Source organism: Catharus ustulatus, chromosome 2, assembly GCF_009819885.2.
Source record: "Catharus ustulatus isolate bCatUst1 chromosome 2, bCatUst1.pri.v2, whole genome shotgun sequence".
Taxonomy (NCBI): domain Eukaryota; kingdom Metazoa; phylum Chordata; class Aves; order Passeriformes; family Turdidae; genus Catharus; species Catharus ustulatus.
In genome coordinates, this window is record NC_046222.1 from 120051966 (window position 1) to 120072538 (window position 20573).

Consider the following 20573-nt stretch of genomic DNA (forward strand, 5'->3'; position numbering starts at 1 on the left):
TTCCATTTTGACACATAAAGCCCCATTCAGGTATTTAATTCAAAGCGGATAATCACGATGAGAAGCCAGCCTAAAGCAATGATAATGGCCATTACAATTTTTTTTCACATCACATCGAGACAAGAGAGCAGAGCAGTTACAAAAACTGAGCCAAAACCCGCCAGGATCTGGGCATGTGTGTCTCTGGTGGCAATGGAGGGTGGTGGGCTGGCTTGTGAGGGACAGTGGGTGGCTTGTGAGGGGGACAGGGTGGCTTGTGAGGGACAGTGGGTGGCTTTTGAGGGGGACAGGGGTGGCTGTTGAGCAGTTGGGGGTGGCTTGTGAGGGGAATGGGGGTACTTTAAAAGGACAGGTGTTTTTTGAGGGGAATCGGGGGTTTTGAGGGACAGTGGCTGGTTTTTGAGGGGAATGGGGGCACCTTTGAGGTACAGCAAGTGGTTTTTTGAGGGGAATGGGGGGGACTTTTGAGGGACAGTGGCTGGTTTTTGAGGGCAGCTTGTGAGGGGTTCAATGTGCTGCTTGTGAATGGGACAGTGGGTGGCTTGGGGGAGCGGGTGACTTTTGATGGGGACAGTGGTGGCTTGTGAGGGGGACAGAAACGTGAGGGGGACAGAAACGTGAGGGGCGGGTAGCACTAGCACGGTGCTTCTTCACACGGGCCTTACACTTAAAAAAAAAAAAAACACTACACGAAAATAATAACAACAACAATAATAACCGCAATAAAAACTCACGACTAAACAGTCACAAATTTCCCCCCACTCGGTGTCCCCCCACAGCCGCAGCGCACGGGGGGCGGTGGGTGCGGGTGCCCACAGCGGCACCTCCCGCACCCCACCATTGTTTGTCTGACTGTCCCTCCGTGCGTGTCCCCGCCATGCCGGGCCACCCCCACACGCGCGGCCGCTGCCTCAGTTTCCCTGCGGCGGGGCGGGCTGAGGGCGGCGGCCGGGGCGCTGCGGGCGGCGCTGCCCGCGCTGGAAGGCGGCGGAAGGCGGTGTGCCGGTCGGTCAGGCGCTCGCTCGGGGGATCCCCGTTCCCGGTTCCATTTCCCCGTTCCCCCCTCCCCGCCGTGCCCCCCCCCCCCCCCGCCGCGCCGCCCCCTCGCCCCCCGCTCCCCCCCGGCCCGGCCAATCGCGGCGCCGCGCACGTGACGAGCGCTCCCCGCGATGACCTCATCCCTCGGTTGTGGGATGACGTCAAATTCAAGATGGATGGAATCACGGCGGCGGCGGCGGCAGCGCGGGCTGAGCCCTGAGCGGAGGCGCCGAGGGGGGCGAGCAGGGGGGGGCTGCGGACAGGGTGAGTAGCGCCCGCGTGTCGCGCCCGTCCCGGGGGCTGCCCGCGCCGCGCGGGTCTCCCCGCGCACAAATCCGTCTTTTCCTGACGTAACTCTGAGGTGGTTTTTTTTTTTTTCTCCTTTTTTTTATTATTTTTTTTTCTCTTTCCTCCTCCCCCCCCCTTCCTCCAGCGAGCGGGGATGCGGCTCCCGCGCGCATGCGCCGGTTACGAAACTCTTCCCCCCCCGCCTTGGCGGGGCGCGGCGCAGGCGCCCGGAGCGGGCGGGAGGTGCCCGCGGCCGCCGCCACATCGCCCGCCCCGCCTGGGCCCGAGCCCCGAGGGGGAGGCGCGGGGGAAGCGCTCAGGGCGCATGAGCGCGGCCGGCAGCGGTGGAAGGAAGGAAGGATGGATGGATGGATGGAAGGATGGAAGGCGGGGAGAGGCGGGAGTGGAGTGGGGGGAGAGAGAAGCGGCGCGCCGACCTCCGGTTTGTCCGGGCTGCGGCACCTCAGGAGCCCGTTACCCGCTGCAACGGGCGGGAGGGCCGCGAGGGTCCGGCCGGCCCGGGGCGTGAGGGACCGGTGGTGTGAGGGGCGCTGGGCACCGGTGGTGAGAAGGACCGGCCGGAGGTTCCAGGCTCTTCCCCCGGCTCCGATCCGAGCTGTAAAACACGAGAGAGGCGCCGGGAGGGCCGTGGCTCGCTGACACGGCTCCTCCCCGCTGTGGCTGGAAGGGAGAGCGCGTTTCATGTTCCCCCAGCGAGGTCCCCCGAGTGCAGGCAGGTACCCAACCTCATCAGTGTCTGTCAGTATAGAAGGGGAGGTGTCAGAGCATGGACCGGGCTCTGCTCCGCGCTGCCCGGCAATGGGCACACCCTGATGCACAGGAATTCCACCTGAACACAAGAACTTCCCTGTGCAGTGGCCGAGCTCTGGACGGATTGTCCAAAGAGGCTGTGGAGTGTCCCTCACTGGAGATATTCCAGAACCATCTGGACATAATCCTGTGCTTTGGGATGACCCTGCTTGAGCAGGGAGGTGGGAGCAGGTGAGCCACTGTGGTCCCTTCCAGCCTGACCCATTCTGTGGTTCTGGAAAAAAAAGTGTGGCTTTGCTGGCCCGAGCACTCTTGGGCTGGATTATTCATCAGCAGGATGAAGCACATTTCACAGCCATGTGGGGAAATCCTTAGTGCTGTGCCTGTGCAGAAAGTTGTGGAAGGTGTTTCACCTGGTCACAGCTGTCAGAGAGAACTTTACTGTAAATCCTCCATAAAGTCCAAGCTGATGTGCTCAGGTTGGATGAGGCTCGTGTAAATAAACAGGAGAAAAACTTAAAGAGTTACTATTAGACAGGAAATAATTATGGAATATGTGTGAGCTGAGTAAGCTCATCTTAATAATTAAATAGTAATTGCTTTAGTAGCTCTTCCTTTATTTTGTAGTTGGACACCCAGTGGAAGTAAGAGGTAGGTAGGCTGTACATGCAAGAAGAGACTGTGATGAATTACACAGTCACAGAGCTTTTTGTGAATACACTGAATATCTTGTAGTTAAATTGAAATTAATATTTTATCCTTAGATAAATTAATGTGAAACTAGATTTTTTTAAAATGTATTTTTGTACAGGAAGACTTTTGATATTAAATCAGGAGTTGTAAATGCACACTGTACAGGTATATGTAGTACTGGTTTGTGTGTAGGTTTAGTGTTCTGTTCTGACTTTGCTCAAACTGACAAAAGTGCTCTGACTAAAATTTTCCACAAGCGTTATGCTGATCCTCTTGAGGGGAAGTTTGGAGTAAATTTAAGCAACTGTTTTTATAAACCTTTATAAAAAAAACCCCAAATTATGTGGCCATCTCTTGGGTGAAAGGGGACCCAACATCCCTTTCTCTCAGATGTGCGGAGTTGTAATTTCTTGGGAATATTTTGTTTACCTGTGGAAAGTCCACCCACCCTGACTGGATGGTGACCATTTCAAGAGTTGTCATTTACATATTCTCAGTAGGGGCTGGCAGGGAGGTGTCACAAATTAGAACCTCTGGAGTTTTCAACTGCAGAGCCACACCAGGATTCCTTGGGGATTTCACCACCTGTGAGCTCCCCTGATTCTGCTTTAATGTTCAAGGTAACATCCTTTGGCACATACTAGCATTCTTACTGAATATAAAACAGGCAGCAGCTTTTAAGAAGTTCCCAAAGTCCTTTTTGTGGTGTGCATTCAGTGATAAATGTGAACTTTTGTGCCTCCTGCTGTGTAGGTTCCAAGTGCCAGGGTGATATTCTGCCACATCCATCTCACACTGAGAACCCTCTGCACCAGTAGAAGCTGGATACTACTAGGAAATTCGGTTTTCTGAGCTCATGGGGTGGGGTTTTTTGTGTGATGCTAGAGAATACTTACACACAGAGAATTAAATGCTCTGATCATCTTTGTAGTGATTGCTGATCACACTTTCCTCACAATTAGGGACAGGTCAACATTTGGATTTACAAGGACAACTTCACAGAAAGCCTCGAGCTTTCTTGCTGTATTGAAGTTGTTTTGAACTTCACGATGTGTGAAGCAGTTACTGTTAAAGACCAACCCTCTGTAGCTTTCAGGGTTTTGAAATTCACTTTTATCTGCAAAATGGTGATAAGTTCGGTGTGTGACCAAGTGTGGACTCAGAGGGGAGAGGAAGTTGGGCTGTAATCAGCACAAGGTTTGTTCTGCACTGGGAGGGGCTGGGCTCTGAGTCACATGCTGCAGTTGCAACAATTTCATCTCTCATTAAACTTTTGAGCAACTCAGAGCCTTCATTTTGAAATCTGTCTCATGTAATGATCTGAGTTCCTCAGAAGGCTAAAAAAGTCTTTAAAGGCAACAAAGTCATTTGCTGCAAGTGGAAAGATTGCAATATGCTCTGCTTTAAAATAGGTGTCTGTGCTGGGGGTTTCCTTCCCAAATGTTTGTTGTAGTTTAATATTAGCCTTTGTACTGTAGTGTTTCAATTTTTTCCCTACTAATAATATTAAAGACATCAGTCCTCTTATATTTTCTTTCAATCAGCAGTGAAATAAAAATAAATTTGTTGTGTTTTCTTGTTGACTGCTTTATGTATTTTGCTGTTCTGGAACAGTTCAGCATATTTTATGAACAAGGCAAGAAAGTATTGAGCAAATCTTCAGTCTTCCTAAGCTCCTTCCATCTCCACCCCCTCATTTCATCAGTCTTGCTGTCCATCATAAGTTTTAAAATCCCCTGGACCTGATTGTTGAGGGGTTTTCCCTCTGAGATATAGTGAAACACCACATCTTTCTTGTGCAAATTCTTTCCATGCAGTCTGTGATGAAAAGACATGAAAAATCCTTTGGCCAAATACATATTTTTTTAGATGCTGCAAAACTTTTCCTTTGATAGCAATTTGTGTACAGATTAAATTGCCTTCTTTGGGAAAGGGAGAAACATTTTTCCCTGTTTTGTCTGAGAGCATTAATTTCTTTATCCAAGGTTTACTGTGAGTAATATTTAGGTTTCAATTCATTCTCATCAACCCCTGACAAGTTGTGGTTACTGCAGGGACATTTCTGACACAGGGCTCAGTGAGTGTCCACCCCCTGACAATCTGCTTTGGACACATTTGTGAGTATCTTCAGAGCACTTCTACAAAACAGTGTGCTTGGGACAGTAAATATGCCTCACAAAGCCCCTTTTCAGTCTGTCATAACCTAAAGGAATTTGTTTTTTCTGTATTGAGCACTCTGAGTACAGTGCTTGAGCTGTTGACATTAAAGACCAAATTTCCTGGAATTCCAGTAAAAATATGACCATCTCCATTCTCATAAATACTTTTGAAGAGTAAAGAAGATACAGTGCTGTTGTTCATGGATCTGGATTTTTTGATTAATTTTTTAAACTATACAAGACATAGCCTACCTTCAGTTGCTTGTGGCCTTGGAGTAAACTGTAAATCTGTGTGCTACTCATGAGCTTGCAAGTCTGTTAAGATAAAACTCAGGTAAAATTGCTGTTGTCTTTCCTGATTCCTGTGTCATCTTCCCAGTATCAGTGATGGCTGAATGACATTTTCTTTGGATCCCTTCAGTGGGAGAAAGATACCTGCATTCCCTGAATAGTAACTTTCTTGGCAATTCTTTAGACTCAGCTTTTATATTCAGCACTTTCCAGATTAAATATATGACCTTTCCCCCTCGTTTTCTTAAATAAACTTTAGTGTAAACACTATTCTGTTGATAGAAAAGTACCTTACATGGGTATGTGGCTTCTCTTCCCATCCAAAATATGCTGTGCCTGTAAAAAGCACCATTATAGTAATATAAATACAACCACAGTTTGGGTTTGTCATTTTTACTACACCAGCAAAATTAAAAGCTGTTTGTACACAAGTTTTTATTGTGCTAGGCCAGTTAATGTGTCTCATCTAGTAAAGCAGGTGACATTATTATTCCATTTGATAAGTATATCTCAGCATTGCCAATAAAACAATAAAGTCAACCTGTGGAAATAGTACAAGTGTACACATTTGGTCTAGAGTTCTTCAAATTTCATGCACCTCTTACCAAAAAAAATGACAAGAAATATTTCCAGAAATGAGATTTCTGTAGGTGTTTAAATTTGATAGCTGTCAGGCCTTTCAGACTTGTTCCATCAGAGAGTTTGTTTGCAGCATTACAAAGCAAATGTTGCTCTCTATTTTGCATTACAGAACAAACATTTCAAGGGAATGAAAGATGAAGAACTCCTAGAGAAAAGTGTTTTCAAACGAGTTACGCACGTTCTAGTCGAGGCATGGAGACCAGGACAGATACCAAATTATGTTTAATGTGATTTATTCTTCACTGAATGTTTCAGGAAGAGCTCTGAGAGCTCTCAGCCAGCATTTCCCTGTCGTGTCCCTTCCATCCTGTAGCTGAATCCACTTCCTGCTCTGAACCAAGGCAGCCCTTCCTCGGAGTGGGAGGAGACACGGGCTGCTCCTTGCAGGAGCAATCCCTCCTTAGACTGCTCTGAGTAAGATGAAATTGCACCCTGAGCTGCTGCTGGGCTGTAAACAAGAATGGGAATGACAAGAGGAGCTTTGTACTCTGACATTCTGTAGTTAGCTGCACGTCAGGGGGAGCTATTTTAAGTGTCAGAACGTGAAACTGAGGGTATGATCTGAATGTGAATGGTAGCCTCTAATTTCTTAGTGAACTTCATGTCTGTGTCAGGGTAACTGCTAATTATTTGTCTGTAGTGCAGGGCAAAATAGACTGCAGAATATTCAAACTGAGAGTAGGTTTAGATTACATATTAGAAAAAAATTCTTTACAGTGAGGGTGGTGAAGCACTGGCACAGGTTGCCCCATCTCTGGAAGTGTTCAAGGCCAGCTTGGCTGGGGCTCTGAGCAACCTGGGATAGTGGGACCTGCCCCTGCCCATGGCAAGGTTAGAACTAGATGATTTTTAAGGTCCTTTCCCAAACCATTCTGTGATTATAAAATTTCGTCTTTTTCTGTCCTTAAATTTCTGCTTTTACATGTGTGGAGGATAAATGCGTAAAAATTAGTCCATCAATTTCACACACTAGCAAGCATGTTATTTATCTGATTTTATGCCTGTCTTCAGAGCAGCGAGTCTCTCTGTGCTGCTGACCTATTGGAAATGAGAAACATTTGTGTTTGTGGAGAAAGTTCACAGTGCTGTCTGCAGTGGAAAATAGCAATAGCAGTGAGATCTCATTTCATTAAACCCAGCAAGACAGAATCCCCAAACTTACAGCTAGAGATTGTTTAAGTATTTAGATAGAAAAATGTGGGTTTGCAGCTTTTACCTACAGGTTTTGGGGGATGTGTAAATCTGTATGTGCTGTGGGAGAGTATCTGTGTTGTGAAGGCTGTTGATGAGAGAAGAGACGTTTTATAAACTGTAGTCAAACTCAAATCATAAAATCCAGCATGGGGTCCTTGAGTAGAAGCTGAAGCAGTGTAGATTCCTTTTTCATCTGGACTTGTGACAAGTAGGGGAACTTTCTACTCTTCTGGTGTCTGAAGAAGCACCAGAATTGTCAGAGCCATCAGATCCTCAGGAAGGCACTCAAATGCAACATTCCTGCATTTTCCAGGGGATGCTCCAGGAGGTCACTTGTATTTTTTGGCTGAGTCATATAGTCCACATTTCTTTGCTTTCCTTAGTGGGTTTATCCCTGCCATGTTTCTTGTGTGTTTTCCTTGTTTAAACCCATTCAGTCTCTGTCTCTTCTTTGTGTTTCCTCCTCCATCCTCATGTTCTCTGCTTCCACCTGCACTTTCTCACAGCCCTGGCACCTCCTTACTGCAATACTGCATCTCATTGACGTTTTCAGAACACCATCCATCAACATCTCTTAGTTCTCATGTATTTGAGGGTGTAGCTGTTACAATAAAACCACACATAAATATCTGCCTGATTCTGTCTGTAAAGTCTCAGCTGTAAAGTCAGTGGCTCCGTTGTTTCTAAAGGTGAAATTTCAGATGGAGGAAGCTGATGGAACAACTTTCTGACAAAGAATGGGCAGGTGCATGGCTTCTCTTGCTGGAACCCTGATGCTCATTTACCTCTCAGTGAGCTGATTAAGCTCCCTGTCTTAGAAAATAGGAAACAGATCTAAAAATCTGGAATTTATTTGTTTATTTCTTTGTTTTCTGCTTAATTATAAGGAGTTGAATCAACTCACTGGGAGATCAAATGAGAGCAGAGCTGGTGAAAGGGGCACAGGGCTGTGGGGGGGAGATGTGGGAATAAGGAGCAGAGGAAAGGCAGGGGAACTACCACTTCAGGGGGAGGTTGCCCTTGAAGATCAAAATGCTGTTGGGACTAAGATTAAGCTTTTTCACTCTTTCCTTGTGAAGAGCTTTCTTGAGATTTATTTTGCAAAAGTTATTTTGAAGTAGTAGAGGCATCTTTTTCAGTCCTTGTTAAAAATGTAAAATAAAACCAATCTTACAGCAAATATGGTACTTTGGCTTTTGAAATTTTGTTTTCTGAGATCAGTGGAGGGCTGTTGAAGGAGGGACTTAGAGGACTGGAACATCTCTCTTGCAAGAGAAGGCTCTGGGAGCTGGGCCTGTCCAGCCTAGAGAAGGGATGACTGAGAGGGGACTCATTAATGTGAATAAATGTCTAAAGGGGAGGTGTCAGGAGGATGGACCAGGCTCTGCTCCATGGTGCCCAGAAACAGGACAAGAGGTGATGGGCAGAAATGATGCCCAGGAATTTCACCTGAACATGAGGAAGAACTTCTTTCCTGTGCAGTGACTGAGAACTGGGACAGGTTGTCCAGAGAGGCTGTGGAGTGTCCCTCACAGGAGATGTTCCAGAACCATCTGGACACAATCCTGTGCCTTGTGCTCTGGGATGACTCTGCTTGAGAGAGGTGGGAGCAGATGAGCCACTGTTGTCCCTTCCAGCTTGATTCTGTTGTCCCTTCCATCCTGTGATTCTGTGAAGGTTGACACCAAAATCTCTTATTGGCCTCCCTGCACTGGCCCTTCCTGGGTCTGAAGCCTAAATTTAGTCACTTTTCCTCCTGAGGACCAGAAGCTGCTGTGGCATGAGGCACCTGCATACAACAGTTGGAGATTTTCTGATGTGCTCCTGCTGTTTCCATGATGTCACCTGAACATCATGGAAGAAAAGAAGAAAACCTTGTTTCCAGTCAGTAGTGAAGGTGGCTGGAAAAAAAAAAAAAGGTTAGACAGAGAATAAAAGCAGATTATCTGGAGGAAAGATCTTAGGTAGCTAATCACAAAACAATCTACAGCTGAGAAGTAAACACCTGGTACCAAATTTGGTATTACAGAGACTACCAGAGTTGGGTATCCTACACATGGTGCCAGGGAAACTTGTGGGGGGAGTTAAGCACAGGCAGCCAAGCACTGACTTTTGGGAGCCAGTTCTTGTCTTCCTATGGCTGTTCCTATTGCTGCCTATTGCCAATGCAATAGTTCCTGATGTGGTTTACTATGGGAACTGAGCAGCATTTGAAAAGAAATTATGTTGGCGGTTTATTTATTGTCTGTTCTGCTACGTCATACAGCCTGCAAATATTTGTACTGGCACAGCTGAAGGAGAAGTGACCTGCAGTGCACAGGTAGGATGAACACAAGAGAGCAGGGATGACTAGGATCAACTTTGTTACTGAAAAGTATTCATGTCGTGAGATTTTAACATTGTACTCTGACTCAGGTATCCTTTGGGTTGATTTTTTTCTTCTAAGTATTTCAGGCTTTCACATGGTCTGAGTAATTGTCTTTAAATGGCCCTGTAAAACAGTTCTGGTGTGTTTCTTGCTATTGTTTGTTTAATTTCTGTCTGTTGTGTCTAAAGGCTATTAAACTGAAAGTCAAGCGCTTGAATTAGGAAATAGCAGGATTAAAGCTGCCTGTGGAGGGTTGTTTTAGTCCTTTGCCATTTGTGTACTTTGCTGCCTTGGTTACTGTTAAAGTGGCAGAGTTACACTGCACCAGAGCCTCCTTCCCTGTGCTCTGAGCCGGCAGGGAGGGATGTTGATGTCTGCAGTGTTTAATGTGATGAACTGAAGTTGTTGTAGGAATGAAGAAGGAAACTGGCCAGAAGGATGGGGGACTGTTGGATTCTGCTTTAGTCCTGCAGATTTTACACCACTCTCTGCTGGTTACACTGCATTGCTGTGTTATGTGGGCAGAGGAACACATAGTAATTACATGCTGTTTATTCTGCTAGTTTTAAAAACAAACGAGCAAAGCAGATTAAAATGAAAGATCTTAAAGTTTCAAAACATTTGACTAATACACTCTAATTCCATTGTGTCACTGAAGTGTGGGTTATGCAGCAGCTTCTATTGGGTGTCTCTACACCACAAAGTTTCCTAAGCTCTGTTGATCTGCTACCTCCATTTACCTTCTGTAGCTTGCATCCTAGAGTTTGCAAAGTCACTTTCTTCCAGGTGAAGGGAAAGGGAAAGGTGCCCTCCTGGAGCACTTATAACTCTGTAAGTGTTAATGGGTGCTCAGACCATGAAACTGGATTAGAGCCAGTCACACTCTGCCACTTCAAATTGCAGAGGCATCCACAAAGGAGGAGGGTAATGAACAAACATTCTCACACCACCTCCTCCATCCTCCCAGTATTCTTAAGTAAAACATAGAAAGCAAAACAAACCAGATTGCTTTCTCAAATTAAGATTGACTGCACTGCTTTTTATAGATGGAGGTGTGGGGGAAATTATGCATTACAGCTATCTAAGGTGAATTAAGGATAAATTAGTGTTTATGAAATGACACTGAAACACTCAGTAAAGACTGATCTGGTGAGGAAACAGCATTCTGGTTTTGTTGTTGCCATGTCACCGTGAACTCATTTGTATTTTTAGGTGTAGAAGTGGTAGCTGAGTCCTCCAGTGCCCTGAGATGCTGCATGCAGCATCCTTTAAGTCATTTCTCAATAATACATTTTGATCACTTATTTATATTGATTAGTTTTAAGATTTACCATCCTCATTAATTAACCATGGGGTTATAGGTTCTTGGTATTGTTTTTTTATTTTAACAAACTTTACAGTAAGCTTGTAAGCTGATGAACAGTGAAACCTTTTTGTTGTGGTGGCATGCATCATGTACAAATGAAACTAAAAAGTAGTTCTTCAAATAAGCTGTAAAAATAAGAGAATTGCTTTTAACAGACACATCATTCACTTGTTTTACAACCACCAAGGAGGTAGTGTCAAGAGTGTCCATGAAAAAAATAAGATAATTTAATATTATTGATTCCTCTGTGTGTTCTTATGCACAGATTCATAAATTGCAACTCCTGCCCCAGAAGTTCTTTGCTTAACTTAAAACCTGGTTAACTTCTTTTGTTAAGCTCTCATCAGGAGCAGTATATTGAGTTATCAAGACATCCTGCAGTATGGAGTGGGCTGTGTTTTGAAACACATGGATCATGGAGATTTCTGCACTGCAGCTTATTTGTGCTTACTGTACTCTTGGATGCAGCCAAGGGTAACTGTTCCTCAGATATATGGGTTGTGGGCATAAAGTGCTCTAATACTAATGAATGAAATGGGGATTTCAGTTCTCTGATTGCTTTTCATCCTGAGCAAAGCAATGCAGGGATACTTCAGTGAAAACTGACATTTCCCAGAAACCAGATCCTGCCAGTGCAGTTTTAAGTGGCACATACAGTTAGAGGTAGATATTAACAGCACTTATTAAGCATAAGTAAATATGATGCATTTAGATTACAGACAATAATCCTGTTTCCTTCTCCCAGTATTAATGCCCTTTCCATCATCCTATTAGAAGTGACAGCAAAACCCCCTTAATTTATCTAGTCAGCAGGAGACTGTCAGGGTTGCTTAGCATCAGAAAGGTGAGTTGCTATAACTAATCTTTAGATACCTGATCCAAGAGTTTATCAATCCAGTTGTCAAAATAGATCTTCATAAAGCTGAAGCAGAAAAAGAGATGATCAAGAGTGAAATGATTGAACTGCTCCTCCCTGTGGAGAAGAGTATTACAGGATGTGAACACAGCCCGTCCATCCATCCATCCATCCATCCATCCATCCATCCATCCATCCATCCATCCATCCATCCCCAACTGAGTTAGGTGTAATGATCTTGGTGTAAGATTAGCAATGAAAAGGATATTTGAAAGTTGGGAGATGAGCTGGTTCTTCCCAAGCCTGTGCTTTTTTGGAGCTGCCAGTGATGTTTTCATTCCCAAACCTTTCCTTCACACAATCTGTTTCTTCAATCGCTGTTTGATCATGTTTAGCCAGTTTACAAAGTACAGGAGATGTGTCTACTTTGTCTCTAACAGTTCATATAAGACAACCTACAGCTTTGTTGTTGTTCTTTTTCAGGGACATCAGAATCATGGAGGGGCTCTTGCATTACATAAATCCAGCACATGCCATTTCCCTCCTGAGCACCCTGAACGAGGAGCGTCTCAAGGGACAGCTGTGTGACGTTGTGCTGATTGTAGGAGACCAGAAATTCCGAGCTCATAAGAATGTTCTGGCAGCCAGCAGTGAATACTTCCAGACTCTGTTCACAAATAAGGAGAATGAGTCTCAGTCAGTGTTTCAGCTCGACTTTTGTGAACCAGATGCTTTTGATAATGTGTTGAACTACATTTATTCTTCATCCTTGTTCATTGAGAAAGGCAGCCTCGCAGCTGTGCAAGAACTGGGCTACAGTCTTGGAATATCTTTTCTTACAAACATTGTTTCCAAGAGTCCTCAGGCTCCTTTTCCTTCTTGTCCTATTAAAAAAATACTCTATCAAGATGAAGATGAAAGTAGTTCTCAGAAGAGAAGCGTCATCGTCTGTCAGAACAGAATTGAAGCACAAGCGAAAAACGTAAATCAAACACAGCATGACTTAAGCCATACTCCTAAACCTTCACCCTCTGTGGCTGTCAAAGCTGGCAGCAGACCACAGGTAACAAAACCAACTGAAACCCTTCACAACTTAGCACTGACTGAAAGGAGGTGGCTGAAAGAAGGCCCTGTGAACTATACAAAGGTTCATGAAACTTGTGCAACTGTGGAGGATCAGAGCAGAGGTGCTTTAGTGAAAAGGAACATGGTGCTGCCTCAGATGTCTTTAATAGAGAAAGAAATGGCAGGCGGCGATCCAGGAAGCAGCGCTCAGCTTCTGAGAGGAAAAGTTGCAGAGATGGCGTTGAAAAGACCGCGTCCACCAGTCTTGTCTCTGCGTGGGGAATCCACGTTTTTGTTGCGAGAGGCAGGAAAAGGAAATGGTCAAGGGGAAGACAGGAATTTGCTCTACTACTCCAAGTTAGGGCTGGTAATCCCATCTAGTGGGTCTGGCCCAGAAAACCAAAGTATTGACAGAAGTGGGCCCCTTGTAAAAAGTCTCCTTCGAAGGTCACTGTCCATGGACAGCCAGGTTCCTATTTACTCACCTTCTGTTGATCTGAAACCTGCACAGGTATCCTCGTGCTCCTCGCCGGGAACTAACGATTCCCAGAAGACATTTAATGTTGCATCCCAAAAGTCATCCTCGAAAGAGTCGTCGGAGAAGTCCGCCTCGGATGAGAAGCCACAGGTGGTACACCCACATCGCCTTAGGTCTTTCAGTGCCTCTCAGTCAACGGATCGGGAGGTCGCTTCCCCTCTCTCGGAGGTGCGGATCAAAACCGAGCCCAGCAGTCCCCTCTCAGATCCTGCTGAAATCATCCGAGTTACAGTGGGTGATGCTTCAGCGTCGGCAAACAGAGACTTTGCTTTTAAAACTGAGGATGACCGGAAGGAACTGAGCAGGCTTCCAGCAAAAAGGAGGTTCCAGGACGATAGGAGGCTACCGTTGAAGAAGCTGAAGGCGGATGAGCAGGGTTCTCCTGGCTCAGAAGAAAACTTTGAGGAAGGCTCAAGTCCCACACACCTTGATGCCGATTTCCCTGATTCTGATGTCAGTAAAGATGAATACAGCGAGATGGAAGAAGCGAGACCAAATAAAAAATTTAAATGTAAACACTGCCTTAAAATTTTCAGATCAACAGCAGGTCTTCATCGCCATGTTAACATGTATCACAACCCAGAGAAGCCCTATGCTTGTGACATATGCCACAAGAGATTCCACACCAATTTCAAAGTGTGGACGCACTGCCAGACACAACACGGAATCGTGAAGAATCCCTCACCAGCTTCCAGTTCACACGCCCTCTTGGATGAAAAATTCCAAAGAAAACTGATCGATATAGTGAGGGAGAGAGAAATCAAAAAAGCTCTGATTGTGAAACTGAGACGTGGCAAGCAGAGCTTTCAGGGCCAGTCTGCTTCACAAGCACAACAAGTCATCAAAAGGAATTTAAGGTCGAGAACCAAAGGAGCCTATATTTGTACCTACTGTGGGAAAGCTTATCGTTTCCTCTCCCAGTTCAAACAGCACATAAAAATGCACCCTGGGGAGAAACCCATTGGAGGGAACAAGGCTCCTAAGCAGAAAGATCACATTCACATTGAAAACCCAGTGGAAAGCAAGGAGGTTTATCAGTGCCGTCTCTGCAATGCCAAGCTCTCCTCGCTCATTGAACAGGGAAACCATGAGAGACTCTGTAGAAACGCCACTGTCTGTCCTTACTGCAGCCTTAGGTTTTCTTCTCCAGAGCTGAAGCACGAGCATGAAAGCAAGTGTGAGTACAAGAAGCTGACTTGCCTCGAGTGTATGCGCACCTTCAAATCATCCTTCAGCATCTGGCGTCATCAGGTTGAAGTTCACAATCAGAACACAATGGCTCCATCAGAGAACTTTTCTTTGCCTCTCATGGATCACAATGGAGAAATCACCAGTTCGTCACGGCTGCCCCCGCAGTCAGAATCCAATAAAATGAACAATTTTGTTGCTGCAAAGGAGGATGGCGTGTTCAGCGATTCGTCAGAACAAATTAATTTTGATTCTGAAGACTCTTCATGCCTGCCTGAAGACTTAAGTGTTTCCAAGCAGTTTAAAATCCAGATCAAAGAAGAGCCTGCAGATGATATAGAGGACGAGGTCACCGAAACGAGCAGGGAACCTAAGGATGTAGTGTCCAAGAAAGATCCCAGTTTGTGGCCCTGTGAAAAGTGTGGGAAGATTTTCACCCTCCGCAAGCAGCTGGAGCGTCACCAGGAGCTGCTGTGCTCCGTGAAGCCGTTTATTTGCCACGTGTGCAACAAGGCCTTCCGAACGAATTTCCGCCTCTGGAGCCACTTCCAGTCTCACATGTCCCAGGCTGCCGAGGAGTCCACAAATAAGGAGCCTGAGATATGTCCACCAGCTAATTCCCCGTCACCCCCACCCTTACCCCCACCCCCGCCACTCCCCAAAATCCAGCCTTTGGAGCCCGACAGCCCCACGGGCTTGCTGGAGAGCTCCAGCACTACTGAGAAGCTGTTCGTGCCGCAGGAGTCGGACACGCTCTTCTACCACGCCCCGCCGCTCTCGGCAATCACCTTCAAGAGACAGTACATGTGCAAACTCTGCCACAGGACTTTCAAGACGGCTTTCAGTCTCTGGAGCCATGAACAGACACACAATTAGCTTTAACAGAACCCTTGCAGAGCTGGTTTTGAGGGGGCTGTGTTCAGGATCTCAGAGGCCTGCCACATAGACTGCGAGTTTAGGAGGATCAAAACGAGGATGATGGAAAATCTGGAATTTGTGATGCTGCTCGGATTTGGAGATTAGGGAAAGCTATAACTTGGTTAGTAGGTAGAAAGCAGAGTAATTTAAAATACGGTGGTCTGGGATCTAATAGTAACAGAATAAATTTTATTTTATTTCGTTTGACACTGAAATACAATTGCATCTGGATTGTATGCATGGATCTTCATCCCGTGATGTTGGTGTGTGCGTGTGAATTATATATAAAGTTACATATTAAACGAAAGAGAAACAACAATTTGGATTCTAACTGTGAGCTTATAGTAGTGAAATACTGCAACCAACGTCATCATTTGTTTTTCAAAAAGAAACCAACACACACAAGCTCCATGTAAGTGGTTGCCATGCACTGGCAGTTTGGGAGGAAGTGGATGGAGTGTCTTGCTGTATTGACTTAGGTCTTAGAAACCTTTAGCAATAACAAATAAACCTCAAGTTTGAGTAATCCTGATGTTATTGGATACGAATGTTTGCTATTTTAAGGGAACATAGAATTGTTTTGTTGTTGTATGGAACTTGTGCAAATTAAAATAGAATCTAAAGTCAGCAATATTATTACTAAGATTTTATATAAGAAGTAGCAGCAAGCCTGCTTTCAGCCATTTAATTATAACTTTCTAAGGAAAATTGAGAGAGGGGGTACTTTGCTTTATATAATGTCCCAAAGACTAATTTCCTATGGATACTGGGGTAGCTGAAGTCATTGTGTAACAGCCATCATAATGCAAATGGTACTGTTTATAACATGAACTGAGGTTGAATGGATGTCAGACAAGTTTCACAGTTTTGTTTCCACTATTTGTACAACTGTTTGTAATTTTAACTACAAAGGAATGTATAACTACTAAGTGAAGAGAGAACTCATTAAGGGACAGAAGATGAGTTGTGTTTCTAAACACAAGTAAAAAGGCTCAGCCATGAGTACAAAGATATGTTTTAACAAAACCTAAAAATGTAAATATTTATATAGACACCTGTATAAATGAGGAAGTATGTATTTGAAATTTGTATTAAGCGTACATATCCAGCTCAAAGCAGAGGAGAAAATCACACTACAATCACTGCATTTTATGGATACAATGCATATAGAGTAGTTCTTTCTGCCGCTTTCTATCATATGTGACTGTGTTGCAATTTTCCAATTTGTTGAAAATTGTGGTAATAATGGGCTGCAGATATTCTGTGTGGTTCCGTTATTTTACCTCAAATGGCAACTGGAGCGTTTAGTGTAAGTAGGATCACACATATTTACCAGGAGCTGTAGTAAGGGTCCAATTTTTTCTGCAAGTCAAGGAAATATTTACCCAGAAGTAAGAGGTGAACCAACAGAGAGAAATTCTTCTGCTAGAATTTAAACTTAGTGGAGGGGTGGTGGGTTAGTGTGAACATAAATGATGTAAACAGTGTTTATGATCCTGAACTTTCCAACATCCATGTTTATGATCCAACTTTCTCCCTGCAGGGTTGGGAGAAGGGGGATGTAATTCCACACTGCTGAGTCAGAGCCCAGTCTGTGTCCACTGAAACCAGCAGGAGTTTGGTCACCAGTTTCAGGGGGAGCAGGAGTGAGGCTTGAATTCCCTGTGTAACCATGTGTGTAACTTTTTTCAGTATCCTAAGTTCAAAAGGTAGAACTGCAAGCTGATGCTGAGATTCAGCAAAATCAAGCACAAATTTAACTCCTAAGAATCTGAGGATGGGCACGCTTAGGCACACACCAGATTTTTCTCAGTGATAGCCAAGTGTGCCAATTTTTTTTTTCCCAACAGATATTTAATTATTTTTCCTGTAAGTGAAGTTTGAAAGAATCAGCTCAGGATGGACCCCTGATTTTTTTTCAGCTACCAAAAAAATTGCAATGTTAGTTTCAAGCCTCTTCTTCATTTTTACTACAATCTAAAATTGCTACTAGACACCTCTAAAAGTAACATGTTGTTCTTTTTGTCCTCTTTCAGGCAAACTGTGGCTGAGTATGATTGGGCTAATTTGCTTGAGTATCAGTTAAACTCTTTCAGTGGCATTGCAGTTAAAACAAGGTACTTGCTTAATAGTGACATTTCCAGTTACTGACTTTTTTATTCCACCTAATAAGACTATAAATTTCTTTCTTACCAGAAACAATTTCAAAATGAAATGGTTATTGCACTTAAACCTGGTTTTAAAAATCAGAAAAATATGAAGCCTTGCTAAGTACCCTTCATATATATTTAAGAAATGTGTGTGTATAAAATACAAATGTGTTTTTGTAGAATGGTTCCTAAGTTTTCCCCAGTGATTCCTCTGCACAACAGCCTGAAAGTTGAGCTATAGCCTTTTAAAATTCAGTGTGCTTTCTGAAGGAAGGTGGCAACCAGCTCATCTGGGTCACAGCCATCTCACTTCCAGCTGGGATTCTGCTCTGTGCTATGATGATAAATTCTACACACTTTAAATCAAAACCTTGTGCAACATCTTTGAAGAAATCCTGACCTTTTTCCTAGTGTACTAGGTATTATAAAGAATCCATAAAATATTTTTGGTGTAAGTAGCCTCCTAAGTTTTTGTTCAGTTGCTTTGGTTTTTGGGGGGTTTTTAAAGTTTTGTTTTCCACTTTGAGCATGTTCTGTGTGATTTTTTTTTTTTTTTTTTTACGTTTGGTTCCTGTTGTTTAGTAAAGGAATTCAGGATCTCTAAAATTTAAATATGAGATGTTTATATAGCAGTTCTGGTTTTCTATTAGCTTTTATACAGTATCTTAAAAAGCCCTTGATAGAAGTGTTTATTTTGGAGGATACGGAATAAATATGCTTCCACTTATATAACTTTAATATATGTCTTAAAATTTAAATTATGGGAAAAAATGTTAGTTGCTTGTTTATAAATAAAGGTCTTTTGAAGAGTGTCTAGTTTGGCCACAGCCAAAATAAAAGGCAAATTTATTGATACAAAAGCCTGTCTTCATCATATTTTGTTTAATTTTATAGCTGTGTATTGAAGTGACACAAAGTTAGAGGTCTTGTTAAATATAAAAAAGTGGTTTTGCTTTTTTTTTCTAAAATTTGTGACAGAAATGTGCAGATGTTTTAATATATAGATTAGAATCTATAATTCTGTCCTTTTTTTGCTATTTTTATAACCTATCAGATAAATCTCAGAGAACTATCCTGCTTCAGTGGGAGTGGAAACTAGTGTTGCATTTCAGGGGAGCAGTGTTGAGCCATGAAATGTATTTTGGTTTGGGACTTTTTTTTTTTCCCTTTCAGGCACTGTGTTGGCAAAGCCTCTAAGCCTATCTTATTTTTATTTTTTTTAAATTTTTCTGTGCAAGTTCTTTGCTGAATTGGGACCATGACCTGCCTTGACAGTGAGCAATGGCAGCAAAACACAAGAAGCAGTAACGAAGCTGTCTCTAGTTTTGGGTTATTTGGTAAGGGAGAGTGAAACCCCCCGTGGCAGGTGATGGAGGAGATAACCTGGTGGAGTGGGTGCCCCCAGAGTTTGTCTGGGCTGTTTCAAAAATTAGATTTTGCGTTATCTGTGACCCCAAACAGCTCTAAGAGGCTTGGCCTGTGTTTCCTGTTTAAGCAGGAACATCCAGGAGGTTTTTTTGCCTGATGTTTGTTTTTCCCCCCAGCAGGACGTGTGGGTTTGCTCCAAAGCTCTGCACGTTCTCTGTTGCTATTCCAAGCTTCCAGTGTTCAAATGAGTTCCTCCCATGGGATAAGGACAGACTATGCCTAATTTTATGGCTCTAAGAGTGAGGGTGCAAATAACTGGCATGAGCCTGTAATCTGGCATGTGCCTATACTGTTCAATAAAATTGTTTACATTTTCCTACCAGAAGATTTAGATAAAAATCAAAACAAGCTTAGGGGGTTGTTTTTTTGTTGGAGGTTTTTTTGTTTGTTTTGGTTGGGGTTTTTTTAGTGTTGCTGTTATTGAATCAGTGTTAAAATCTTTTTTTTTTTCTGTTGTTGCTGAACACAGCCTGATAGTATTTTTAATGTTATTGATTCTTGTTTATTTAAAATGACTTGTGAAAAACTGTACTGTAACTGCTCTACGAAAAGGGACACTATCAAGAGAAAGGCTGCATACAGAAAAATGGACATACCTATCTTAGAAATACTTTATATTAATAAATAATATTGAAGATTTTTTTTTAAGTTAGTCATAGCACTTGAGCTGCTTGGGCATGAAAATGCTGTTATGGGCAGCCTCAGTTATTGCGAGGATGTCTGAAAAATGTAACTGAATTCTGTGAGTTGGGCTGATTTTTCATGTTGCTTTTCCTCTCACTGTTCCAGAATAAAGGACTCGATTCTCTTTTTCCATTTCCAGTCTCTCAGTGGTACACATTACCTTTTAAAGACTTCCCACTACTGCAGCAGCAGCTTTAATTCAAATATGTACAGAAAACCAGAACAAACCCTCTTTTGCTGCGTTAAGTGCAAAATACACATGAAGTACATCTTCTAAGGCTTATTCTTGACAGTGTCCCTTTTTAAAAAGCAGGAAAATGGGATCACTTTAAGTGCTTGGGTACAGGGGAATAGTTTCCTACTAGAAATTGGAATTATCCAGTATATTTTCTAGAGAGTTTTCCGGTTAGTCACACAAAATCACTTGTCATTTTAAAGGATTATAGAGGTAAGACAAGCAACTCTGGGTTTATAATCCTGTATACCTTATACATTCTATATCTGTTCAATACACCAGGATGGGTTTTTACTTTTTTTAGGACTGAGACTTAATAGCTTAAGGCAACTTTTTCTTTAATGTAATGTAAATCCATTGCTGCTTTGTACAACTTTTTCTACTGTGTGTTTTCTTTACTTAGATCTTGACTAAGAAATGTTGACGTCCAATAAACTTACACTTTGTTTCTTTTGAGTCACTGTGTCTTCTACTGGAATCTCTTGGCAGAGGGTGGTGTTATTGTACAAACCATTGTGTCTGTGGGGTAGGAAGTGAGTTTGTAAAGGAGCATCTTTTGTTCTGTTTGTTGGATGTAAGTGCTACTTGTACATTACTCAAAGAATGAGGGTTTGTTTGTTTTAGTAAATGCCTCACTAGTGGAACCTTTTTACTGGAAAATACCGGAAAAACCAACTGCTCCAGACAATCTCTTAAATTAA

At 43.3% G+C, this 20573-nt stretch overlaps 2 protein-coding genes across 3 annotated transcripts in view; one reads left to right on the top strand and one right to left on the bottom strand.

Annotated features, from left to right (window-relative positions):
• The window catches only part of UMODL1 (uromodulin like 1), an 83318-nt gene extending 81288 nt beyond the window's left edge, over nucleotides 1–2030 (bottom strand). The window contains 1 exon segment of the mRNA XM_042778998.1: nucleotides 1764–2030. Coding sequence (XP_042634932.1) covers nucleotides 1764–2030 — 267 coding nt within the window.
• On the top strand, nucleotides 1146–20328 carry ZBTB21 (zinc finger and BTB domain containing 21). 2 transcript variants are annotated; one of them, XM_033052502.2, is made up of 2 exons: nucleotides 1146–1302; nucleotides 12150–20328. In XM_033052502.2, the coding sequence occupies exon 2, from the start codon at nucleotides 12163–12165 to the stop codon at nucleotides 15331–15333; it is 3171 nt and encodes a 1056-aa protein (XP_032908393.1). In that variant the 5' UTR covers nucleotides 1146–1302; nucleotides 12150–12162; the 3' UTR covers nucleotides 15334–20328. The 2 variants fall into 2 exon arrangements, with proteins under 2 accessions (XP_032908393.1, XP_032908394.1); XM_033052503.2 differs by lacking the exon at nucleotides 1146–1302 and adding an exon at nucleotides 2341–3410.
• The last annotated feature ends 245 nt before the right edge of the window (nucleotides 20329–20573 follow it).

Bases quoted from the DNA above. Each gene is read 5' to 3' on its own strand.
- ZBTB21 (XM_033052502.2), top strand. From the start codon at position 12,163: ATGGAGGGGCTCTTGCATTACATAAATCCAGCACATGCCATTTCCCTC.